The sequence below is a fragment of the Esox lucius genome, chromosome 10, assembly GCF_011004845.1.
Source record: "Esox lucius isolate fEsoLuc1 chromosome 10, fEsoLuc1.pri, whole genome shotgun sequence".
NCBI lineage: Eukaryota > Metazoa > Chordata > Actinopteri > Esociformes > Esocidae > Esox > Esox lucius.
The window spans coordinates 6,563,545-6,585,861 of NC_047578.1; the positions used below are offsets into that span (position 1 = coordinate 6,563,545).

The 22,317-nt window shown below is 44.9% G+C and overlaps 1 protein-coding gene across 1 annotated transcript in view; it reads left to right on the top strand.

Annotated features, from left to right (window-relative positions):
- Positions 1-21,978, top strand: part of trpn1 (transient receptor potential cation channel, subfamily N, member 1) — a 40,878-nt gene extending 18,900 nt beyond the window's left edge. Inside the window, exons 10-30 of the mRNA XM_034294844.1 lie at positions 638-838; positions 1,011-1,112; positions 1,623-1,721; positions 3,738-3,866; positions 4,071-4,199; positions 4,756-4,872; positions 5,231-5,329; positions 8,476-8,676; positions 8,882-8,980; positions 12,158-12,364; positions 12,946-13,047; positions 13,443-13,541; positions 13,882-14,031; positions 14,141-14,248; positions 15,515-15,712; positions 17,358-17,567; positions 18,468-18,922; positions 19,186-19,608; positions 19,808-20,313; positions 20,627-20,773; positions 21,066-21,978. Of these exons, the coding sequence (XP_034150735.1) occupies positions 638-838; positions 1,011-1,112; positions 1,623-1,721; positions 3,738-3,866; positions 4,071-4,199; positions 4,756-4,872; positions 5,231-5,329; positions 8,476-8,676; positions 8,882-8,980; positions 12,158-12,364; positions 12,946-13,047; positions 13,443-13,541; positions 13,882-14,031; positions 14,141-14,248; positions 15,515-15,712; positions 17,358-17,567; positions 18,468-18,922; positions 19,186-19,608; positions 19,808-20,313; positions 20,627-20,773; positions 21,066-21,268 (3,984 nt within the window). The 3' untranslated portion in view covers positions 21,269-21,978. The remainder of the gene's footprint in view (positions 1-637; positions 839-1,010; positions 1,113-1,622; positions 1,722-3,737; positions 3,867-4,070; positions 4,200-4,755; positions 4,873-5,230; positions 5,330-8,475; positions 8,677-8,881; positions 8,981-12,157; positions 12,365-12,945; positions 13,048-13,442; positions 13,542-13,881; positions 14,032-14,140; positions 14,249-15,514; positions 15,713-17,357; positions 17,568-18,467; positions 18,923-19,185; positions 19,609-19,807; positions 20,314-20,626; positions 20,774-21,065) is intronic.
- Positions 21,979-22,317: the final 339 nt, after the last annotated feature.

A 22,317-nucleotide genomic window follows, 5' to 3' on the forward strand; every position in this document is an offset into this window, starting at 1 on the left:
TCAGACGTGACCAAGTTTATCATCGTTCTCTTGTGATAAATGATGAGGACATTAAATCTTTTGTGACCATAGAGTGTCAGGATAAATGATTAAAGTCTCATCCAGTGGCCAGCACCAAATGCAGAGAAATGCCCCCTGACTGCCCTGGGGCATTGGGACCCCAGCTGGCAAAGTACTTTGTATGGGGAATATCACAGTCCACTGCTTGGCATAGAGAGACATTTTTACAATAAAACACCCCTTAGATTTGTGTTTACATTGTGTGTACCCTCAATGTTAGCTGTCGTTTTTATTTTGACTGATTTCATAAATGATCAAAATCAACCAAACCTACAGCAGCAGGACATTTAAATACTGATATGGATTGTAATTATATATTTTTTTTAAACAAACTGTTTGTTGGAAATGACAAACTTTATAGAAGCCTTTACAAACTTGCCATTCCTGCTCTGTAGACTGGATAATTACAGGAACGTGAAATATTGTGTTAGGCTCAATCAATAAGGCACTAGGGGGTGGGTGTATATTAGCAAGACAACAGAAACACAGAGGTAAGTTATCGCTGTTATAAATGTCTTGCCATAGTATACAATGTAATCTACCACAGCTTTCAACACCCCCCCCGCCCCCCCCACAGTCAGGTGCAGTGTGTCTGCATGCAGCAGCCAAGCAAGGTCACACCGCTGTAGTGCAGGCTCTACTTCTTAAGGGGGCGCATGTGGACATGACCACTAAGGACGGCCTGACGGCCCTGCATGTTGCCGTGCAGAACGGCAAGCCCCTTGTGGTCCAGATGCTCCTGGGTTTTGGGGCGCAGGTCCAACTCGGCGGAGGCAAGGTGAGACATACCAGGCCTGTCCTAGAAACCTTGAATCCATCGTCGGTCAGTTGGCGCTGTACATCCGACGGGATGGCGAGTCGTACTCATTTCTAACATGGTAACGGCTTTTGTTTGGGCGTTGCTTTTAACCTCCACCTGCCCTCTGTCCCCACCCTGCCCCTGTGTGAAGGCCCGGGAGACCCCGCTGCACATTGCTGCCAGGGTGAAAGGCGGAGAGAAGGTGGCGGAGATGCTGCTGAAGAGCGGGGCTGATGTCAACGCGGAGCAGGAGGTCACGGCTTTACTCCTACATCAGACGGGGCTGATACATCACTGACTGGGCCGTTACTTCCCCGACTGGTTCGACACATCACCGACTGGGCAGATACATCTCTGACTGGGCCGATACATCACCAAGTGGGACGTTACTTCCACGACTGGTCAGACACATCACCGACTGGGCCGTTACTTTCCCGACTGGTTCGACACATCACCGACTGGGCAGATACATCCCCGACTGGGCCGATACATACCCCCGACTGGGCCGTTATATCCCCGACTTGGCTGATACTTCCCGGACTGGGCCGATACATACCCCCGACTGGGCCGATACATACCCCCGACTGGGCCGATACATCCCCGACTGGGCCGATACATCCCCGACTGGGCCGATACATCACTGACAGGGCTCATATAATCTATCAGATAAGTGAAAACCTGAAAGCAAGCCTAGCTGAAAGTGTGAAACATTCTCACAGCCTCCGTCTACTTCTGTTTCTCCATCGCTCTCTTTATCATTCAGAATGGGGAGACACCAATGCATATTGCTGCACGCTACGGAGGGCTTAAGATGATGAAGATCCTGATAGAAGAAGGAGGAGAACTCACTTGCAGATCCAAGGTCTGTTACTAAACAGAATATTTGGGTCTCAGTTGATGCAGTTGTGCTCAAAAGTTTGCATACCCTTTGAGAATTGGTAATATATGTACCATTTGTAAAGAAAACATGAGTGAGCAGGCAAAACACGTCTTTTATTTCTTATGGGATTCACATTCAACTGTAGATCATAACAGAATGGCACAATCATAAAACAAAACATTGCAACAAAGAAAAAAAAGGAACTAACCCCTGTTCAAATGTCTGCATACCCTTTGTTCTTAATACTGTGTATTGCCCCCTTTAGCATCAATGACAGCATGCAGTCTTTTGTAATAGTTGTCTATGAGGCCCCGAATTCTTGCAGGTGGTATAGCCCATTCTACTTGGCAAAATGCCTCCAAATCATGCAAAGTATTTGGTCTTTTTGCATGAACCCCACGTTTGAGATCTCCCCAGAGTGGCTTGATGATATTAAGGTCAGGAGACTGTGATGGCCACTCCAGAACCTTCACCTTTTTCTTCTGTAACTACAGGAGGGTCAACTTGGCCTTGTGCTCAGGCACATTGTCGTGCTGGAAAGTCCAAGAGCATCCAATGTGCAGCATTCGTTCAGAAGAATGCAAATTGTCTGCCAGTATTTTCTGATAACATGCTGCATTCATCTTGCCATAAATGTTCACAAGATTCCCCGTGCCTTTAGAGCTCACACCCCCCAAAACATAATTGAGCCACAAACATGCTTCACAGTGGGGATGGTATTCTGTTCACTATAGGCCTTGTTGACCCCTCTCCAAACATAGCGCTTATTGTTGTGACCATAAATCTCTATTTTGGTCTCATCACTCCAAATTACAGTGTGCCAGAAGCTGAGGCATGTAAGGTGTTGTCGGGCATATTGTAACCAAGCATTTTTGTGGCATTGGCGCAGTAAAGGCTTCTTTCTGGCAACTCGACCATGCAGCAATTTTTTTTTTCATGTATCGTCGTATTGTGCTCCTTGAAACAACCACACCGTCTTTTTCCAGAGCAGCCTGTATATCTCTCTTAAGGATAGCTGTTTGGTTTTTTTTGTATCCTGAACAATTTTTCTGGCAGTTTTGGCTGAAATCTTTCTTGGTCTACCTGACCTTGGCTTCGTAACAAGAGTTCCCCAAATGTTCCACTTCTTAATAAGTGATAAAACAGTACTGACTAGCATTTGCAAGGCTTTGGATATCCTTTTATATCCTTTTGCATCTTTATAAAGTTCCATTACGTTGTTACGCAGGTCTTTATGGCAGTTCTTTTCTGCTCCCCATGGCGCAGTATGTAGCCTGTTCAGTGCATCCACGTGAGCGCTAATAAACTCATTGACTATTTATACACAGACACTAATTGCTAATTAAAAAGCCACAGGTGTGGGAAATTCACCTTTAATTGCCATTTTCACCTATGTGTGTCTCCTTGTGTGTCTGTAACAAGGCCAAGCATTCAAGGGTATGTAAACTTTTGATCAGGGCCATATAGGTGATTTCTGTTATCATTATGATTTAAAAAGGAGCCAAACAACTATGTGATAATAAATGGCTTCATATGATCAGTATCCAGATTTTTTTTTTTTTGCATGATCAGTCATATTTTCTAAACCTTTGCCAAAATATCACAATTTCTGCCAGGGTATGCAAACTTATGAGCAGAACTATAATTAATTGAAAACCGTTGGTCATCAGACATTATTAACCAGGTAGTTTGGGTACTGGATGATGATTAGCAGAATGCCGTGGTATATGAGACATTAAAAACTGGGTGCTTCAAACAGTGGAAGCTAATTGGGTGAAAGCCGTGGTATATGAGACTGCACCAATGGTGTGTTGTTTATAAAAACGATAAGGCGTCTTGGGGGTTAGTGGTATACTGCCAACATGCCACCGCTAAGGTTATTGCATCCTGTTTATGCAGTGTGCCTAAAGTTGAAACGTTTTTTTCTATAATAAGTGTGTGTATGTATTCACACGTGTGTGTGTGTGTCTGTGTGTGTGTGTGTGTCCGTTTTCATAGGCTGGAGAGAATCCTCTCCACATTGCTGTGCGCCACTGCCACGCCGCCGTGGTGGAAGAGATCCTCACCTATCTGACCAATAACAAAAGCAGAGAGGAGGCCCAGCGCTGTGTGAGCCAGGGAAACAGGGTGAGCATGACACACACACACAAAAGTAATATGATGATATTGACGCAATGGTAATGCACTGATTATATATAATATACAGTATATGTATAATTACTGATGTAATTTCACAGACACTTCTATCCAAAGCCACATACAGTAACACTGTGCCTGTTAGTGCCAGAAAGGAGCCACAAACGCCTTGTTGTTTTTGTATTGTGTCACCAGAAAGGAGAGACCTCCCTGCACCTGGCTGCTGAGCTGCAAACGGACAGTGTCCACAGAGAGGGAGAGGATGTGCACATCATCAAGACTCTGATGGAGTATGACAAGGACATTACCGTCGCCACCAGAGAGGTTCAGCACGATTAACAGTCTGATATTTTGCTGTTGACAATCATCATGATTTCTACCTTTGTGTTTGTGACATAAATGCACAGTTCACTAAAACATTTGAAGAACCCCTGATGCGTCTGGCCGATGGGGTTAAACCATGTGGTTGGAACTGTGACGTGGCTCATCTTAGCAAAGATCGCTACAATGCAAACTACCCAAAGATGGTTCATGTCAGCAGTCACATTGTCAGGATAAAGGAAAGACTGATTTTGGTTTGTTTTGGGTGAACTGTCCCTTTAGGTTCTGCTCTACACTCTGTCCAACCGAGGTTGTATAGTACAAATGTGTGAGTTGTGTGTCTCACTGCTGTTTCTTCTGGTCCTGATCTCCTGGTCCTGATCATCATGTCCCATTCTGCTTCTTTTTTCCTGGTCCTGATGTCCTGGTCCTGTTCCGGTTTTGATGTCCTGGTGCTGATGTCTTGTTCCTGTTTACCTGGTCCTGATGTCCTGATCCTGATGTCTTGTTCCTGTTTGCCTGGTCCTGTTCTCCTTGTCGATTCATCCGGTTCCTGTAGTTGTCTGAGACTCCCTTGCACTACTGTGCCAGGATGGGCAACACAGGTGTCCTACAGGAGATGCTGGACAACGTTCCATCCAGTCGCCTGCAGGTGGCAGTCAACAAGCACTCCAAGGTACTGAGTGACGGTGTTGCCGAATCCAGCTCAGTCCTCCGGCTGTGTAGCCGCTGGGGGTTGTGTCAGCCAGGCTTGCTGAAGTAGGGAACTACAGTGCAGCTGTGGTAATGAAGGGCTTATTTTTTATTTGATTTTGGATTTGGCAATTCACACCTAAAAGTCGCCCATTGCGATCCTACTGCAGCGTACCATTTCATTGTGGTGTGTCAATAGCTCCTTCCATCTAGGATGTTGTTCAATGGAGGGTTTGGGTTATGTTTTGCTGGTGACACACCGGTAATCTCTAGTGGTAAACTTTCTCACATATTTTGGGGTTTGGTGAAGGTTGTTTTATGTGCATGTTTGTTGAATACAGAACGGCTGGTCCCCATTGTTAGTGGCTGCTGAGAGAGGTCACCCTGAGGTCGTTAGTATCCTGCTGCAGAATCAAGCCAGGGTGGACGTTTTTGATGAGGTGAGGTTTGTGGAATACTTTGAACTTCTCCACTAGCTAATTCAATGAATTGCACCACAACTCAACTCTGTATTTTATACTATATCAGTGCCTGCTGAGATGTTAACCTTTGATTTTGCTGAGTCACTGTAATGTGGTTATGGGGGCCTTTTCTCAATTTCATGCTCCTCGTTTCCTGTCTCATCACCTTCTAACAGTCATTGGAGAAAAATATCAGAAAAGGAGAGACCTCTGGCTTTCTTAACCAATGTCTTTTTTTTATGACAAGGAGGACAGAGGTTGTGATGAGTATGGAATGGGGAAAATATTCATGACTCAAGCAGGATCAAGGCCACAAGAGTTAATGACAGTATCTGTGCTGTATGAAGTAATCTAAGTCAAGTTTATTTCCCATCAACCTGAAGAAAAAAAGCCTGAAACAGGGAGGGACTACCTAAAACTATGCAATCTGTTTGTGTGGTGTTCCCAATAGGACACTCCTGGATAGGGCTGGGCAAAAAAATGTTAAATAAGAAGTTACAGTTGAATTAGAGTTTTTGCAACAAAGAAATCAGACAGGTCAATTAAACCATTGGTTTGGTTTTTCATCGATCCTTTTCATGACCCAAAATCTAATTTCAGTAGAAATAATTAGCAAGCAAGCAAATGTATTTATATTGCACAATTCAGACATCGAAGCAATTCAAATATTAAAATACAATAACATGAAAACATAATAATAAGAAAAAATACAATAAGAAAACATATAAAGATAAAAAATGGGATAAAATCATAGGAAGCTATAAGGATAAACAGTGTGGTTAAGTTTAAGTGCTCAGTCATAGGTGCGTGAAAAGAGAAGTATTTTTAACATGGATTTGAAAATGTATACGTTTGGGGCACGTCTAAGATCTCCTGGTAATTTATTCCAGTTGTGTACAGCATAAGTGCTAAACGCAGCTTCTCTATGTTTAGTTTGGACTCTGGGCTCTACTACCTGACCTGTGTTCATTCTTCAAACATATCAGAAATGTATTTGGGACCATTCAGAGATTTATAAACTAAAAGCACCACTTTGAAATCTATTCTGTAACTGACTGGAAGCCAATGCAAAGATTTAAGAACGGAGTGATGTGCTCTGTTCTCTTGGTACTGATAAACATTCTAGCAGCAGCATTCTGAATGAGCTGCAGCTGTTTTACAGTCTTTTTTGGGAGTCCAGTTAAGAGGCCATTACAGTAGTCACCCTACTAGAGATAAAAGCATGGATGAGCTTCTCTTGGTCTTTTTGGGACACCAAGCCTTTGATTAGTGCTATATTTTTAGATGACAGAATGCTGTTTTGGTGACTGCTTTGATATGACTGTTAAATGTGAGGTCTATCAGAACACCATGATTACACAGTCGATCCCCAATTTTCCAGCCTAACTATAAGTGTTCTATGATCTACATTGTCAAATGCTGCAATGAGATCTAATAGAACCAAAACTGTTATTTTATCAGAATCAGTATTCAGCCGTATATCATTTAAAACTTTAATCAGGGCCGTTTCAGTACTGTGGTGAAGTTGGAACCCTGACTGAAATTGAAAGAGACCGTTTGAGGTCACAAGATTGCTGAGTTGATTGAAGACAACCTTCTCAATGATCTTGGCTATAAAGGGAGAATTGATACAGGTCTATAGTTGTTCATTATAGATGGATCCAGTGTTCTCTTTTTTAATAGGGGCTTAATGGCAGCTATTTTTGGAGACATTGGGAAAATGCCTGACTGCAGAGAGCTATTAACTATTTGTTGTAGGTCCATTGTTATAAAAAAAAAACAGAGTTATAAAAACACAATTTTAAGTTTGATGGCAGTGTGTCGAGACAGCAAGTGGAAGCTTTAAGATGTTGAACTGTTTCTTCTAGGGATTATTGATCAATTGTATTAAAATGCGACATAATAACCAAGTGGTCATGGTGACGATACAGAGTGCTTGTTAGACTGTGTAGTTCTGATGGTCCGACTAATACTTATAATTGTTTCCCTAAAGAAACACGCAAATTCATTACATTCCACAGTGGACATGAGTGCTTTACTGGGTTTGTAAGCTTGTCGACCATGAAAAATAGAGTGTGGGTATTGTTGATATTCTTGTTGATCATTCCCGATAAGTGTTGCTGTCAGGCCCTGCGTAACTCATTGTTGAAGCTAACAAGGCTTTGTTTTAGTGAATTTGAAGTTTAGATTTCCTCCACTTAGGTTCCTCTTTCCTATAAGTGGTTATTTGGAATTGCTCAGGAAACCGAGAATGACTGCAGTTTCTGGTCATTGTTGGGTATATAGTCAATCTTAGTTGTGTAGGATAGTGTTATAGTATGTGTTAATTTCATGTTAGTTTCCCATCATACTCTGGTGTCCCTTAATTGTGTTGTTTCAGGAAAGACACGTAGGCATTTCATTGGAAAAGAGGAGGGTCTCAGAGCAGCACATGGCAACAATGTCACTTGGCACAGGGCAGCTTGGTACAGGCGATCATTGTTAGCAAGAAACGTGTATAGTTGCCAGAACTTGTGTGTGTTGCAATAACCACAAGGTGTTGTGTGATTTTTGCACTCAACACTTTGTTTTCATCATTAAACAAGATATTTTATTTCATTCAGGTATGGGATGGAAAGGTATTGACTGTAAATTCGTTTTATTACAGTTTTGAGTTTGTTAGATTTTTTAAAGGAAGCCACTCTCCGGGCTACAATGGTTGTTTTGCACGAATTGTTTTTGGAGAACATATGAGGATCTATATCAATATACCCTGTTTAGGAAAACTGAATGTAACATATTTTCAAACGCTATATCGATTGCCCCGTTCACTTCCATTAGCCCGGAGAGAGGCTTCCTTTAATGAATAAAAAAAAATCTAAACTGTATTAGATCCAAATAATGATGTCTCTATAGTCCAGGAAAATGCCCCAGGTTCAAAATGAACAAACCTTTCCTTTAAGCTTAATTTCCACCGAGTTGACAATAGTTTTTAAACATCTTCATCCGCATCTTATCAAAACAATCTAGGAATACATCACTATTTACACTTTTGGCCATATTGCCCGGCCCTATTCTCGTAGACTCTCCTGTTTCGTTGTGTTTCCCTTTGCTATCATTACCAGGACCTTTGATGTGACCTATAGGAAGGCAAGGGCGCTCTCCACTTGGCTGCGGAGCAGGGCCACGAGGACGTCGCTGACATCCTTCTCTCCCACAAGGCCTTTGTGAACGCTAAGACCAAGCTGGGGCTGACTCCGCTACACCTGGGAGCCCAGAAGGGCTCAGCTGGTCTGGTCAAGCTGCTGGTGGAAAGGCATCTGGCCAGCATTGACTCCCTTTCCCTGGTCAGTCAACTAATCAGCCACTCCTCAACTTGAAACCTTTCTGAAACACCATTGGCACTAATTTGTGAGGGCTTTGGTTCCTTAAATGGTCCTTCGGGTAACCATTGGATCATTCATTAATTTGTTATTTTCAGTGTATATTCCTTTCTGTAATGAGATCTGGATGGTGTGAGATCTGTTCTGACTATGTGTTCTCGACCCCCAGAGGAGGCAGACCCCACTCCACTTGGCTGCCGTCAGTGGACAGCTGGACGTCTGCAGTAGCCTACTCACTCTTGGCGCTGACGTCACTGCTACCGACATAGTGAGTTTGTATCTCTGTCTGATTTTCCCTTTACCTTTGCTAAATAAACACATGAAAATGTGGATCTTTTCTGAAGGCAATGTGTTCTAGATCCTTCCTTGTTTCCAGACATGTGCCCAGAGCATGTGCCGGGCAGCTGCCCGAGGTCTTCACTGAGATTTTTAACCTGTCACTGGCCAAGGCGGTTATCCCAGGTGCTTCACGACCGCAATGATTGTGCCAGTGCCGAAGCAGTCGACTGCGTCTAGCCTGAATGACTTCCGACCAATTGCACTTACCCCCACAACCGTGAAGTGCTTCAAAAGACTGGTCCTGGCCCACTGGATCCCTACCAGTTTGCCTATCGATCAAACTGGTCTACAGAGGATGCCATCTCCACAGCTTTACACTCTGGTCTGACCCATCTGGACAAATCCAACACCAACAAGAATGCTGTTCATAGACTTTAGGTCAGCATTCAACACAGTCATCCCTTCTAGGCTGGTCAACAAACTCCACCACCTAGGGATCAGGCCCTCTCTCTACAACTGGACTTTGGACTTCCTAACTAACAGACCCGAGTCAACAACTTCATCTCCTCCGTACTCCCTCTTCACCTACGAATACGTTCCTGTACACAGTTCCAACATCATCAAGTTCCCAGACGACACCACGGTGGTAGGCCTGATCAGAGACAATGACGAGTCAGCCTACAGGTAGGAGGTCACCGCCTGGCCGCATGGTGCGCTGATAACAACCTGGCCCTAAATGCAAAGAAAACCAAGGAGCTAATTGTGGATTACAGGAAGTCTAAAGGCTGCAGACACACCCCAGTTCTCACTGGTTGCTCTGAAGTGGAGCGTGTGTCCAGCTTAATATTTCTGGGTTTCCACATCTCTGAGAACCTCTACTAGACCCTCAACACCTCAACCCTGGTCAAAAAGCGCAGCAGCGCCAGTACTTTTTGAAGAGGCTGTAGAAGGCCAATCTGTCTTCCAAGATGCTTGTGAACCTTTACCGCTGCACAATCAAGAGCATTCTGACTAACTGCGCAACAGTGTGGTTTGGCGTATGCTCTGTGGCCAACCCGAACTTCTTGCAACAGGTGGTGATAAGGACATTTTTCAGATGCTACATGTATATATCTACCTCAGGATCCTCATTGCTGCTATTGCTGCATTTCAGTTGCACATGCTACCTTCAATTTGCCTTCATTGCACATTTAGAATTGCCATTTGTACTTGCATTTGCCTTCATTGCCCATTTATATATCACACTTGTAACAGACATCATACACTCACCTAAAGGATTATTAAGAACACCATACTAATACTGTGTTTGACCCCCTTTCGCCTTCAGAACTGCCTTAATTCTACGTGCATTGATTCAACAAGGTGCTGAAAGCATTCTTTAGAAATGTTGGCCCTTATTGATAGGATAGCATCTTGCAGTTGATGGAGATTTGCGGGATGCACATCCAGGGCACAAAGCTCCCGTTCCACCACATCCCAAAGATACTCTATTGGGTTGAGATCTGGTGACTGTGGGGGCCATTTCAGTACAGTGAACTCATTGTCATGTTCAAGAAACCAATTTGAAATGATTCAAGCTTTGTGACATGGTGCATTATCCTGCTGGAAGTAGCCATCAGAGGTGGTAGTACATGGTGGTCATAAAGGGATGGACATGGTCAGAAACAATGCTCAGGTAGGCCGTGGCATTTAAACGATGCCCAATTGGCACTAAGGGGCCTAAAGTGTGCCAAGAAAACATCTCCCACACCATAACACCACCACCACCAGCCTGCACAGCGGTAACTAGGCATGATGGATCCATGTTCTCATTCTGTTTACGCCAAATTCTGACTCTACCATCTGAATGTCTCAGCAGAAATGAGACTCATCAGACCAGGCAACATTCTTCCAGTCTTCAAATGTCCAATTTTGGTGAGCTTGTGCAAATTGTAGCCTCTTTTTCCTATTTGTACTTCTATCAGCTTGAATCAGTTGGCCCATTCTCCTCTGACCTCTAGCATCAACAAGGCATTTTCGCCCCCACAGGACTGCCGCATACTGAATGTTTTTGCCTTTTCACACCATTCTTTGTAAACCCTAGAAATGGTTGTGCGTGGAAATCCCAGTAACTGAGTAGATTGTGAAATACTCAGACCGGCTCGTCTGGCACCAACAACCATGCCACGCTCAAAATTGCTTAAATCACCTTTCTTTCCCATTCTGACATTGTTTGAAGTTCAGGAGATTGTCTTGACCAGGAACACACCCCTAAATGCATTGAAGCAACTGCCATGTGATTGGTTGATTAGATTATTGCATTAATGAGAAATTGAACAGGTGTTCCTAACAATCCTTTAGGTGAGTGTACTTCATACATGTACATTTTCTGCCCTCTTCTATTTGCACTTGTGGTTAAATGCAATCTGCATTTCATAGTACTGTACATTTACTGTTCAATGACAATAAAGTTAAATCTAATTTGTAGCTTCAACAGAGAATATGTCCAGACTAGGGGTGGAGCCGAACCCGAATACGGTATTCGGAAAAGGCACAAATAACGTGTTTTTTACAAATTTCAAACAAATACTTAAAAAAATATTTGTATTCGGGAACAAGAAAACCGTTATATCAAAAAGCTGTGTTTTCTAATGAGACCGCAGTACATTCCCAGATGAGTGAGTGACGTTCAGTCGAGGGGAAAAGAATAAAAGCAGTAACTGACACTGGCTGCTCCACACATCTCCATTCTCCACACAGCAACAGCTCAGCTGAGCGAAAAAACTTAACTGCGGCACAATTTTGTTTAATAGATTTTTGTACCTTAACTGGGTTCCAAAGACAATTTATAACTTTCAGGAAGCGGAGTTTGATCGGGATATTATTTCATTACGCTGCAATCGGGTGAACCAGCCCTAACGAATTCTACTCGAATACAAATACAAATACTTTTTCCCCCTTAACAAATACAAATACAGATACAAATACTGGCTGCTTTGCACACCCTTAGTCCAGACCCAGTATCATTTCTTTGAGTAGCCTTCTTGCCATCATGACTAGAATCACCATTGACTGGCTGCATGAAATGATCGTCCATCCATTGATCATGCGTTAATGAATGAATCAACCCGTCCATCTATCTATCCATCCATCCATCATCCATCCACGTATCCATTCACTCCCTAAGCACGGCCAGACACCCCTCCACCTGGCTGCGGAGAATGATCACTCAGAAGTGGTCAAGCTCTTCCTGAAGCACCGCCCCAGTCTGGCCACGTTGTCCAATGCGGAGGGAGCGACCTGCACCCACATCGCCGCGGCCAAGGGCAGCCTCGCCGTGGTCAGGGAGCTGCTCACGTTCAACCAGGGAGGAGTGAACACGCTGAGCACCAAGGTCAGGGTTATGGGTCAGGGTTGTGGGTCAGGGTTGTGGGTCAGGGTTATGGGTCAGGGTTGTGGGTCAGGGTTGTGGGTCAGGGTTGTGGGTCAGGGTAGTGGGTCAGGGTTATGGGTAACAAGGGGTCATTCCAGAACAAATACAAATGGGGCGAGTAGGGTTTGATAGTACCGCTGCTATGTCCTCATCTGGTTACAGTGTTTAAAGTCTGGTGTATGAATATTCAGACTGCTGCTAGACATAACAAAACAGACAATGGAAATATTACTGCACAAGAATATTGCACAGCAATATTCGCAAAGGCATGGTAATGGGTGATGGACATGGCCCAAAAAGTCATGTACTCTTAAAATCTTCACCCAGCAGAACAGGGAAAGGACAGGCCACCCCTCAGAGTCTGGTTCCTCTTAAGGTTTCTTCCTGAGTATGTTTTTCATAGCCACTGTGCATTAACTCTTGTTGCTTGCTGTTTGGGGTTTCAGGGTGGGTATCTGTAAATCACTTTGTGACAACTGCTGATTGACTTAGTCATAAGGTTGAGCAGTTCATCCATTCTTCCCCCCGTCCCTCATGCCCAGACCACTGGCTCCAGTCCTCTGCACCTGGCATCTGCTGGGGGACACACCGAGGTGGTCAGGGTCCTCCTGGATGCCGGAGCCTCTGCAGCTGACGAAGATAGGGTAAGTGACAGAGAGAGACCCGACATAACCACGACTGAGAAGACTGACCACAGACTGACAGCAGACTGAACAGAGACGGACTGCTGACTGACAGCAGGCTGAACAGAGACAGACTGCAGACTGACAGCAGACTGAACAGAGACGGACTGCAGACTGACAGCAGGCTGAACAGAGACGGACTGCAGACTGACAGAGACGGACTGCAGACTGAACAAAGATAAACTGCAGATTAAACAAAGATGGACTGCAGACTGACAGCAGGCTGAACAGAGATGGACTGCAGTTTTAAGGGTATCAACCCAAGCCCAGTCTACAGTGTAGACTGATTCACCAGGGATTAATTTATTCCTATTTGTTATTATTCCTAAATGTTAATCGAACTGATCATCTTCCAGGAAGGAATGTCTGCGGTTCATTTGGCAGCCAGGAATGGCCACACCCACATCCTGGAGGTGCTGAAGGAAAGCATCTCATTGGAGATCACCAGCTCTAAGGTACATCTGCTGGACAGGGACTCGTTGATTTATAGTATAGCTGGCCACATTCATTGAAATGATCAAATGGTTTTCCAAGCCATTCTAATGAATGTAGATAAATATACTCCAATCTCTCAGATATTCATTCAAATATAACACAAAACATTCTACTCAAACAAGTTATTCAATTCAGTGTCGAAGTTCACTTTGGTTTTCTTAGAATTCACTCGTGGGGGTATTTCTTTTTCTCGTACCGTGTATCATTATAATATTTGGTTTTGTGTCTAATTTGATGTGGTCTGATGTATAAGGTTGGTGTATTTGCATGTCTTTGATGTGTGTCTCTGCCTGTGATCAGACAGGGATGACTGCCCTGCATGTAGCGGCCTGTTTTGGCCAGGCTGGCTTTGTCAGGGAGCTCCTCATGTCGGTCCCGGCCACCATACGCAGTGACACTGTGGAAAACAAGCGTAGGTCGAGAGCCTCGTGCAGTCCGTCCCGCACAGAGGTAGGCCAGGTGTCAGTCCTGACAACTCACTGGTCATGAGAGAATCAACAAATGTCTGCTTCCGTTAATCAAAGACACCTCATTGTGTGTGTGTGTATGTGTGTGTCAGTCAGGATACACTGCTCTGCATCTGGCCGCTCGGTTTGGTCACGAGAATGTTGTGAGGCTGTTGCTCAACTCCCCCGGAGTACAGGCGGACGTGGAGACAGACGTGCACGTAAGCTGTGTGTGTGTGTGTGTGTGTGTGGCAGTCGTGTATAAAGTAGTTGATTGTCGACAATCGCATGAGTAAAAGTCTTAAAGTTGCTCATATTAAATGTACTTAAGTATCCAAACGTATGTATCTGGTGTTAAAATGTAAGTATAAAAGGAAAAAAAGGATCAAGAAAAACTTGTTGACAGAAATGTTCTTACTCCAAGCCTTATTTATTTTCTCCCTCCATTACTCAACTTCTTTCTCCTCTTGCTCTCTCCATCTCCGTGTTCCCACCATTTCCCTTATTAGCCTCTTTCCCTCAATTCCTTTCTTCTGTTCTTCTTGCTCCCTCACTCTTGTCTCTTTCTCCCTCCTGTGATCTGCTGAACAGGCCAGGAGTCCATCCAGTTTCTTGTAGCTGTCGTGTGTGTGAGAAAATATACTGTAAACATTGGAAATACTAGGCTAAATCAAAGTAAATATTGTGTTACTGAAATAAATGCTAATACCTCCTAGATGAGCTTTCAAATTATTAAATAATAGGATATGAGTCAGGGACATCCCATAAACTAAAGCCATTACATAGGCATTACCAAATAAAATTACCTAATAATTCAAACTTACACTGAAGCCTTTGAGTCTATGCAAACCACTCTCATGGCCACCTCTCCCTTGCCTTTTATTTTCTTGAGGAGCGTTTGCACAGACAGGAACAAGCCATTCCACCAGGTAGCATTTGGGGCGTAGCAGCTGGAGGGACCAAGAGTCTTCCCTGTCTTCAGCTGCTAGAGTAGATCTTCTGCATTTATTCCAGAGTGTGTGACACTTACTGAACGTTGATCAATACACTTTCTTGTATGCATCGTTGGCAGTTGCTCTCACAGCATCAACTGTACAAACTGAGTTGAGACAGTGACAAACCCATCATTGGTGCTTTGGTAGCACAAATTCAGAGCTCTCTTACCGCATGAAGTATGCCCAAAATCACTGAAATATTGGCAGTACGAGTACGGAAGTCTGTTAATCTCCATGAAAATATTTTATTGTGGGGCAAGTAACGACAAGTCCATTGTTAATGTAACAAAACAAATTTGATACATATTTTAGATAGTGAAGTAAAAGTCCACAGAAATAAAAAAATTCCAGTAAAGTACAGATAAAGTCCATAAGACTACGTAATACTGTAACAAAGTATTACTACTTCGTTACTTTAAACCACTGATGTGTGGCTGCCTGTCTTTCTGACTGACTGTCTGTCTGCCTGCATGCCTATCCCTCTCCTCTCAGGGCTCCACCCCCCTCCACCTGGCAGCCCAGAATGGTCACATGTCGGTGATTGGGCTCCTGCTGAGCCGCTCCGGCTCTCTGCTTCACCTGACGGACAGACAGGGCTGCACCGGATTGCACTTGGCCTCCGCTAGCGGGCACGTGGCCATGGTCCGAGTTCTGCTGGGCCAGGGTGCCGAGATCAACCACACCGACAAGGTGAGTATATCCCGGAGACAGAGATGTTGTGGGCGGTGCATGGGGACGTTACCGAGACGTTATTCTCGGTTGTAGGGGGGTACAGTATGCAAAGATTTTGGGGATGTTCTTGGGGTTATGCGTTAAGGTCATGTTTCTGTGCTTGCCTACATAGCGGTAAGAGGAACTGCTCCTTGCTAGCTTCATGCAATGCTCAAACCTTACAAGCTACAAGCTCCTCATTCTGCCACCTCTGGTCTCCTACCGTCCACCTGTTTGTTCCGGATCTAATCTTTTCTGTTAACGCATATGGATGTAAAACTTAATTGAGCATCCGACCATTTAGGCAGTGCTTTAGTTCTGGGTTAACCAAGACTATGGGGAAATTATGGGAATGTTATTGTACATACACTCACCTAAAGGATTATTAGGAACACCTGTTCAATTTCTCATTAATGCAATTAACTAATCAACCAATCACATGGCAGTTGCTTCAATGCATTTAGTGGTGTGGTCCTGGTCAAGACAATCTCCTGAACTCCAAACTGAATGTCAGAATGGGAAAGAAAGGTGATTTAAGCAATTTTGAGCGTGGCATGGTTGTTGGTGCCAGACGGGCCGGTCTGAGTATTTCACAATCTGCTCAGTTACTGGGATTTCCACGCACAACCATTTCTAGGGTTTACAAAGAATGGTGTGAAAAGGGAAAAACATCCAGTATGTGGCAGTCCTGTGGGGGCGAAAATGTCTTGTTGATGCTAGAGGTCAGAGGAGAATGGGCCGACTGATTCAACCTGATAGAAGAGCAACTTTGCCTGAAATAACCACTTGTTACAACCGAGGTATGCAGCCAAGCATTTGTGAAACCACAACACGCACAACCTTGAGGCGGATGGGCTACAACAGCAGCAGACCCCACCGGGTACCACTCATCTCCACTACAAATAGGAAAAAGAGGCTACAATTTGCACGAGCTCACCAAAATGGGACAGTTGAAGACTGGAAGAATGTTGCCTGGTCTCATGAGTCTCAATTTCTGTTGAGACATTCAGATGGTAGAGTCAGAATTTGGTGTAAACAGAATGAGAATATGGATCCATCATGCCTTGTTACCACTGTGCAGGCTGGTGGTGGTGGTGTAATAGTGTGGGGGATGTTTTCTTGGCACACTTTAGGCCCCTTAGTGCCAATTGGGCATCGTTTAAATGCCACGGCCTACCTGAGCATTGTTTCTGACCATGTCCATCCCTTTATGACCACCATGTACTACCACCTCTGATGGCTACTTCCAGCAGGAAAATGCACCATGTCACAAAGCTTGAATCATTTCAAATTGGTTTCTTGAACATGACAATGAATTCACTGTACTGAAATGGTCCCCACAGTCACCAGATCAACCCAATTGAGCATCTTTTGGATGTGGAGGAACGGGAGCTTTGTGCCCTGGATGTGCATCCCACAAATCTCCATCTACTGCAAGATGCTATCCTATCAATATGGGCCAACATTTCTAAAGAATGCTTTCAGCACCTTTTTGAATCAATGCCACGTAGAATTAAGGCAGTTCTGAAGGCGAAAGGGGGTCAAACACAGTATTAGTATGGTTTTCCTAATAATCCTTTAGGTGAGTGTATATTTCTAGTAAAATCTGTACCACCACTTCCAGAGTGGCTGGACCCCGCTCCACTACGCAGCCAAGGCTGGCTGTCTGGACATTGTTCGGATCCTGGTGGAGAGAGGGGCTTCGGCCAGCGTGGAGTGCCTGGAGGGACGGACGCCATTGCAGTACGCTGCCGGGGAGAACCACCAGGGGGTCGTCAGCTTCCTGCTACAACGAGAGGACAACAACATACGGAGACTGTTGGAGGACAAGAAGGTATCGTATTTTATCTCCATCTGGAACTCTCTCTGTCTCTCACTCTCTCCATCTCCGTTTTCATCTCTCTGTCTGTTTCTCTTTTTCTCTAAATCTCTCTAAAGGGAGATACAGAAAGCAAGAGATGGAAATGGAGAGAGATACAAAAAGTCTGCTCACGTCTCTCTCTCTCTCTCGCTCTCTCTCTCTATTGCTTTCCATCTCTGTATCTCACTTCATCTGACTGTCTCTTTTCCTGTCTCTATCTCTTTATCTCCCTACATCTCTCTTTATCCAAGTTTCTCGTTCTACATCTCTCTGTATTTCACCATCCATCCGTCTCAAACTGTCTCTGTATCTTCATCAGTGTCCGTCTCTCTGTCTCTCTCTCTCTCTCTCTCTGTCTCTCTCTCTCTCTCTCTCTCCGTCTCTCTCTCTCTCTCTCTGTCTCTCTCTATCTCTCTCTGTCTCTCTCTCTCTCTCTCTCCGTCTCTCTCTATCTCTCTCTGTCTCTCTCTCTCTCATAGAAACACAACACCATACTGAGAACAGGATTCATGATGTTTAGTCTGTCTTTCTGTCCCAGCGTGTCTCTCTGAGTCTATATATTGTTCCTCTGTTCTCCTCTCCCTTGTATTTGTTGGCTTTCATTTTCTCACCAGAAGGTGGCACTATTGTACATATTTTTGTCAACAGGCACTGGCAAAACATGGAAAAATTATGTGAATTTTGTACTTAATGTGAGTTCTGCCTGATGGTGTTTTTTATGTTGTTTATGTTTGACATGATGGTGTGTGTATGCTTTGCGTGTAGTTTGTGTTTGACCTGACAATATGTGCGTTTTGTGTGTAGTTTGTTTGACATGATGTGGTTTGTGTGGTGTTTGTATATGACGTAATTGCGTGTATGTTTTGGGTGTAGTTCGTGTTTGACATGATGGTGTGTGGGAAACTGCACTCCAATACGGCTCTGGATGACCTTATCCTCCACTCCGCGGCTCCCCTGGACACGGCTGTCCGCTTGTCCAGAGCCCTGGCCCTGACTGCCCTGAGGGTGAAGGACCGCTACGTGGACCTCATGGCCGCCGCCCAATATTGCGAGAGCCTTGCCTCCGACCTCCTCAGCTTGGCCTCGCCCGGGGGTAAGGGGGCCGGAGTGGTGCTTAGATCTGTGGACCATAGGGGGGTCAGCATGGTGGACTGCCTGATCGATGCGATGCAGAAGGAGGTGGTTGCCCACCCGGCTGTGCAGAAGTACCTGACGGAGGTGTGGCATGGACCTCTGCAGTGGGACGCCTGGAAAATTGTTCTGCTATTCTTTGCCCTGCTGATTTGTCCTCCGCTCTGGCTGTTTGTTTCTCTGCCACTCAAACACAGGTACACACTTTCATACTGTATACGCAGGTTCAAAGCCTTTCTTCATGAGAGCCCTTTTGAATCTGTTGGTTTTCATTGTATTTCAAGCTCTTTGAGGTACATCAAGAGAGCTAAGACCGTTGGACAATTACCTTTTAACTAGAGCATTCAGTCCTAACTCCTCAGGGGAATTAACCAGTGGGGTGTTATCAGTTAATTGCCAGACGGTGTGCAGTACCTTATTGTGGATCTGAGAGTGAAATGATTCCACCCGCCCTTGACAGGTTCAACACCATCCCCATTTTGAAGTTCATGACCCACCTGGTGTCCCACATCTTCCTCCTGGCCCTCTTCATCATCACCATTGTGTACCCCCCGCTGAACCCAATCCACCGGGGCTGCCTAATGCCCAGTTGGGGCGAGTGGCTCCTGCTGACCTGGCTGGTAGGTGTACTGGTGTCCGAGCTTACCCAGCCAGGGGTGCACCGCAGCCTAGCCTGGATCCGGGTGTTCGTCCTGGTCTTTTCTGCCGCCGCCTGCTTCTGTCACATCCTGGCCCTGGTTCTCCAGAACTTGGAACAGTCCAAACTTAACTGCCTGTTTGCCCGGAACTTCCTCCTGGCTATTGCCATGACCCTGGGATTTGTCCAGCTGCTGGAGTTCCTGACCTTCCACCACCTGTTCGGCCCCTGGGCCATCATCATCAGGTCAGAGAACATCAGTGGGAGGAAATGAGACTATCAGCGGTCCTGATACTGCGACACGTTCCCATTAAACTGGTGCTCCTTTGTCTGTAAATGTGTTAAATTGATAATTCACTTGATGTAGTGTACCGGACCTGCATTAATAAGGCCTCCTGTTTGTCTTTTTGAATTCCACCATCATCATCGGCATCGTTATCACCAGGGACCTGATGAAGGATCTGGGAAGGTTTGCCGTCATCGTGGTCCTCTTCCACACCACCTTCACCCTGAGCCTGTATGCAGTGTGTCAGCCTGGGTTCCCGCCTGCTAACAACCCCAATAACAGCTGTTGCAACCAGGGAAATACTTGCGGGCAGCAGGAGATGGAGCCGACCTTACACTACATTTCTTTCCTCCTCTTCTTTGCCCTGTTTGGCCTGACAGGGTTTGACGAAATTGGCAAGCTGAAATGCTCTCTGCCAGCCTGCAACGTAGTGCCACACTTGGTGTTCGGCATCTACATGGTGGTGACGGTGATCGTTCTGATCAACCTGCTCATCGCTATGATGAGCGACACCTACCAGCGCATCCAGGCCCAGTCGGACACAGAGTGGAAGTTCGGCCGGGCGGTGCTCATACGGGAAATGAGCTGGAAATCTGGCACACCGTCGCCGCTCAACCTCTTTACCAACCTGTTTTTCTACATTAAGGCTTTCTACAAACACGGAGGTGAGTTTCAGAGTAATATCGGTAAACGTGTTGGGGAATATAGTTACGTGATATCGTACCATGGGAGATTAGGTTCCGATTCAATACCGCTTTAACAAGTTGAAACTCCTCTAGGTTAGCTGCCAGTTATGGGCCTTGTGAGTGTAAAATGTAAAAAGGGCGCAATAATGAACATACATAAAACCACTACAAAATGTAAAATGTCCAATGTTAACCATGCATCAGAGATGTGTGCCGTTAAACACTACGCATGAACAATTACAAAAAGTACCATAAATACTACCATTTCACACTATTATGTATGGCCTTTCAGGTAAGATCTGCTCTGCGGAAGGCCAGGGGCTGATGACTGAGGAAGAGGATGCTGAAGGGCTGACTGGGCCAGACTCTCTGGACATGCTGGCTCACACCTCAGTGGCCTGGAAGAGATCCACCATGAAAACACAGATTCTTCCTGAGAGTGAGTGTCTGATTCTGACCGATTCCAACTAGCCGACTTTCAGTGATTCTGTTTGAGCGATAGCGTGTATTTCTGTTTGCTTAGATTGATCATTTGGTCATGCGTGTTTGATTTGGCAAACGCCGTATTGTGTTACAACACATGCTCTATACTGAACATCATCGATTCTTGATTTTCAGAATTTAAAGTCTTAACAACATTTTAAGTTTCTGCATGTGAAATCCTTGTGACATGTGGTCTCTCCGTCCTCTCATGCAAGATCGCTAGAAGTTTGATGTTGTTTGTTCCACAGGTGGTCAGCCCCGCTTATCCATTCCTGGGCCTGCGGAACAGGTGCATGTGGAGCTGGTGACTGACTGGTCCAAAGTGGTTCAGCGCCACCTGGCCCAGAGAGGACAGGGGGACAGAGTGGTGCAGGAGAGGGAGCCTGGTCCAGTCCAGCACTCTAGTGGACACAGTCCAGCAGAAACCAAAACTCAGAAGCTCACACATTAAAAGCCTTACCAAGCACTCTTAACACCCTAGCCAAGCCGTGACCGGGCCCAACACCACACATTTCCTTTAAGAACCAAGCCTCGACTGGGCCAACACCATACCTTTCCTTCAAGAACCAAGCCTCGACTGGGCCAACACCATACCTTTCTTTCAAGAACCAAGCCTCGACTGGGCCAACACCATACCTTTCCTTCAAGAACCAAGCCTCGACCAGGCCCAACACCACACCTTTCCTTCAAGAACCAAGCCTCGACTGGGCCAACACCATACCTTTCCTTCAAGAACCAAGCCTCGACCAGGCCCAACACCACACCTTTCCTACAAGAACCATTCATTGACTGGACCAAACACCACACCTTTTTTCGCATTGTGGGACTGGAAAGGCATTTCAGATAGATGATAGTGTAACCAGAGCACATTATTAAAATGACTAGTACTACAATGATGGTGGTAACATCTCAGTCAGGCAAGTTAGTCCAGTTTTAAGTTTTGCTATCGGTTCCTATAGACTGCGTTGAATTAATACTTCTTACAGTACTATCTTACCCATTGGTTTGTGGCCTCTTTCTCTCCCTTTTTGCCTGTTTGTTCATGTCTATCACTTTCCTGACATGATTATACATAGCATCAACCAAATTCTTAAACACATTGAACACATTGATATAAAAAGTCTACACACTCCTGTTAAAATGCCAGGTTTGTGATGTAAAAGAATGTCAGAACTTACTCCACATTTAATGTGACCTATAATGTGTAAAATTAAATTGAAAAACAAACTCTCTGAGTGGGAAAAATAAAAAACTCACAATAACCTGGTTGCATAAGTGTGCACACCCTTAAACTAATACTTTGTTGAAGGACCTTTTGATTTGATTACAAGTAGGAGTCTATTAGCATGGCACATCTTGACGGGGCAATATTTGCCCACTCTTCTTCTCCAAATCTGTCAGATTGCGAGGACATCTCCTGTGCACAGCCCTCTTCAGATCACCCCACACATGTTCAATTGGATTCAGGTCTGGGCTCTGGCTGGGCCATTCCAAAACGTT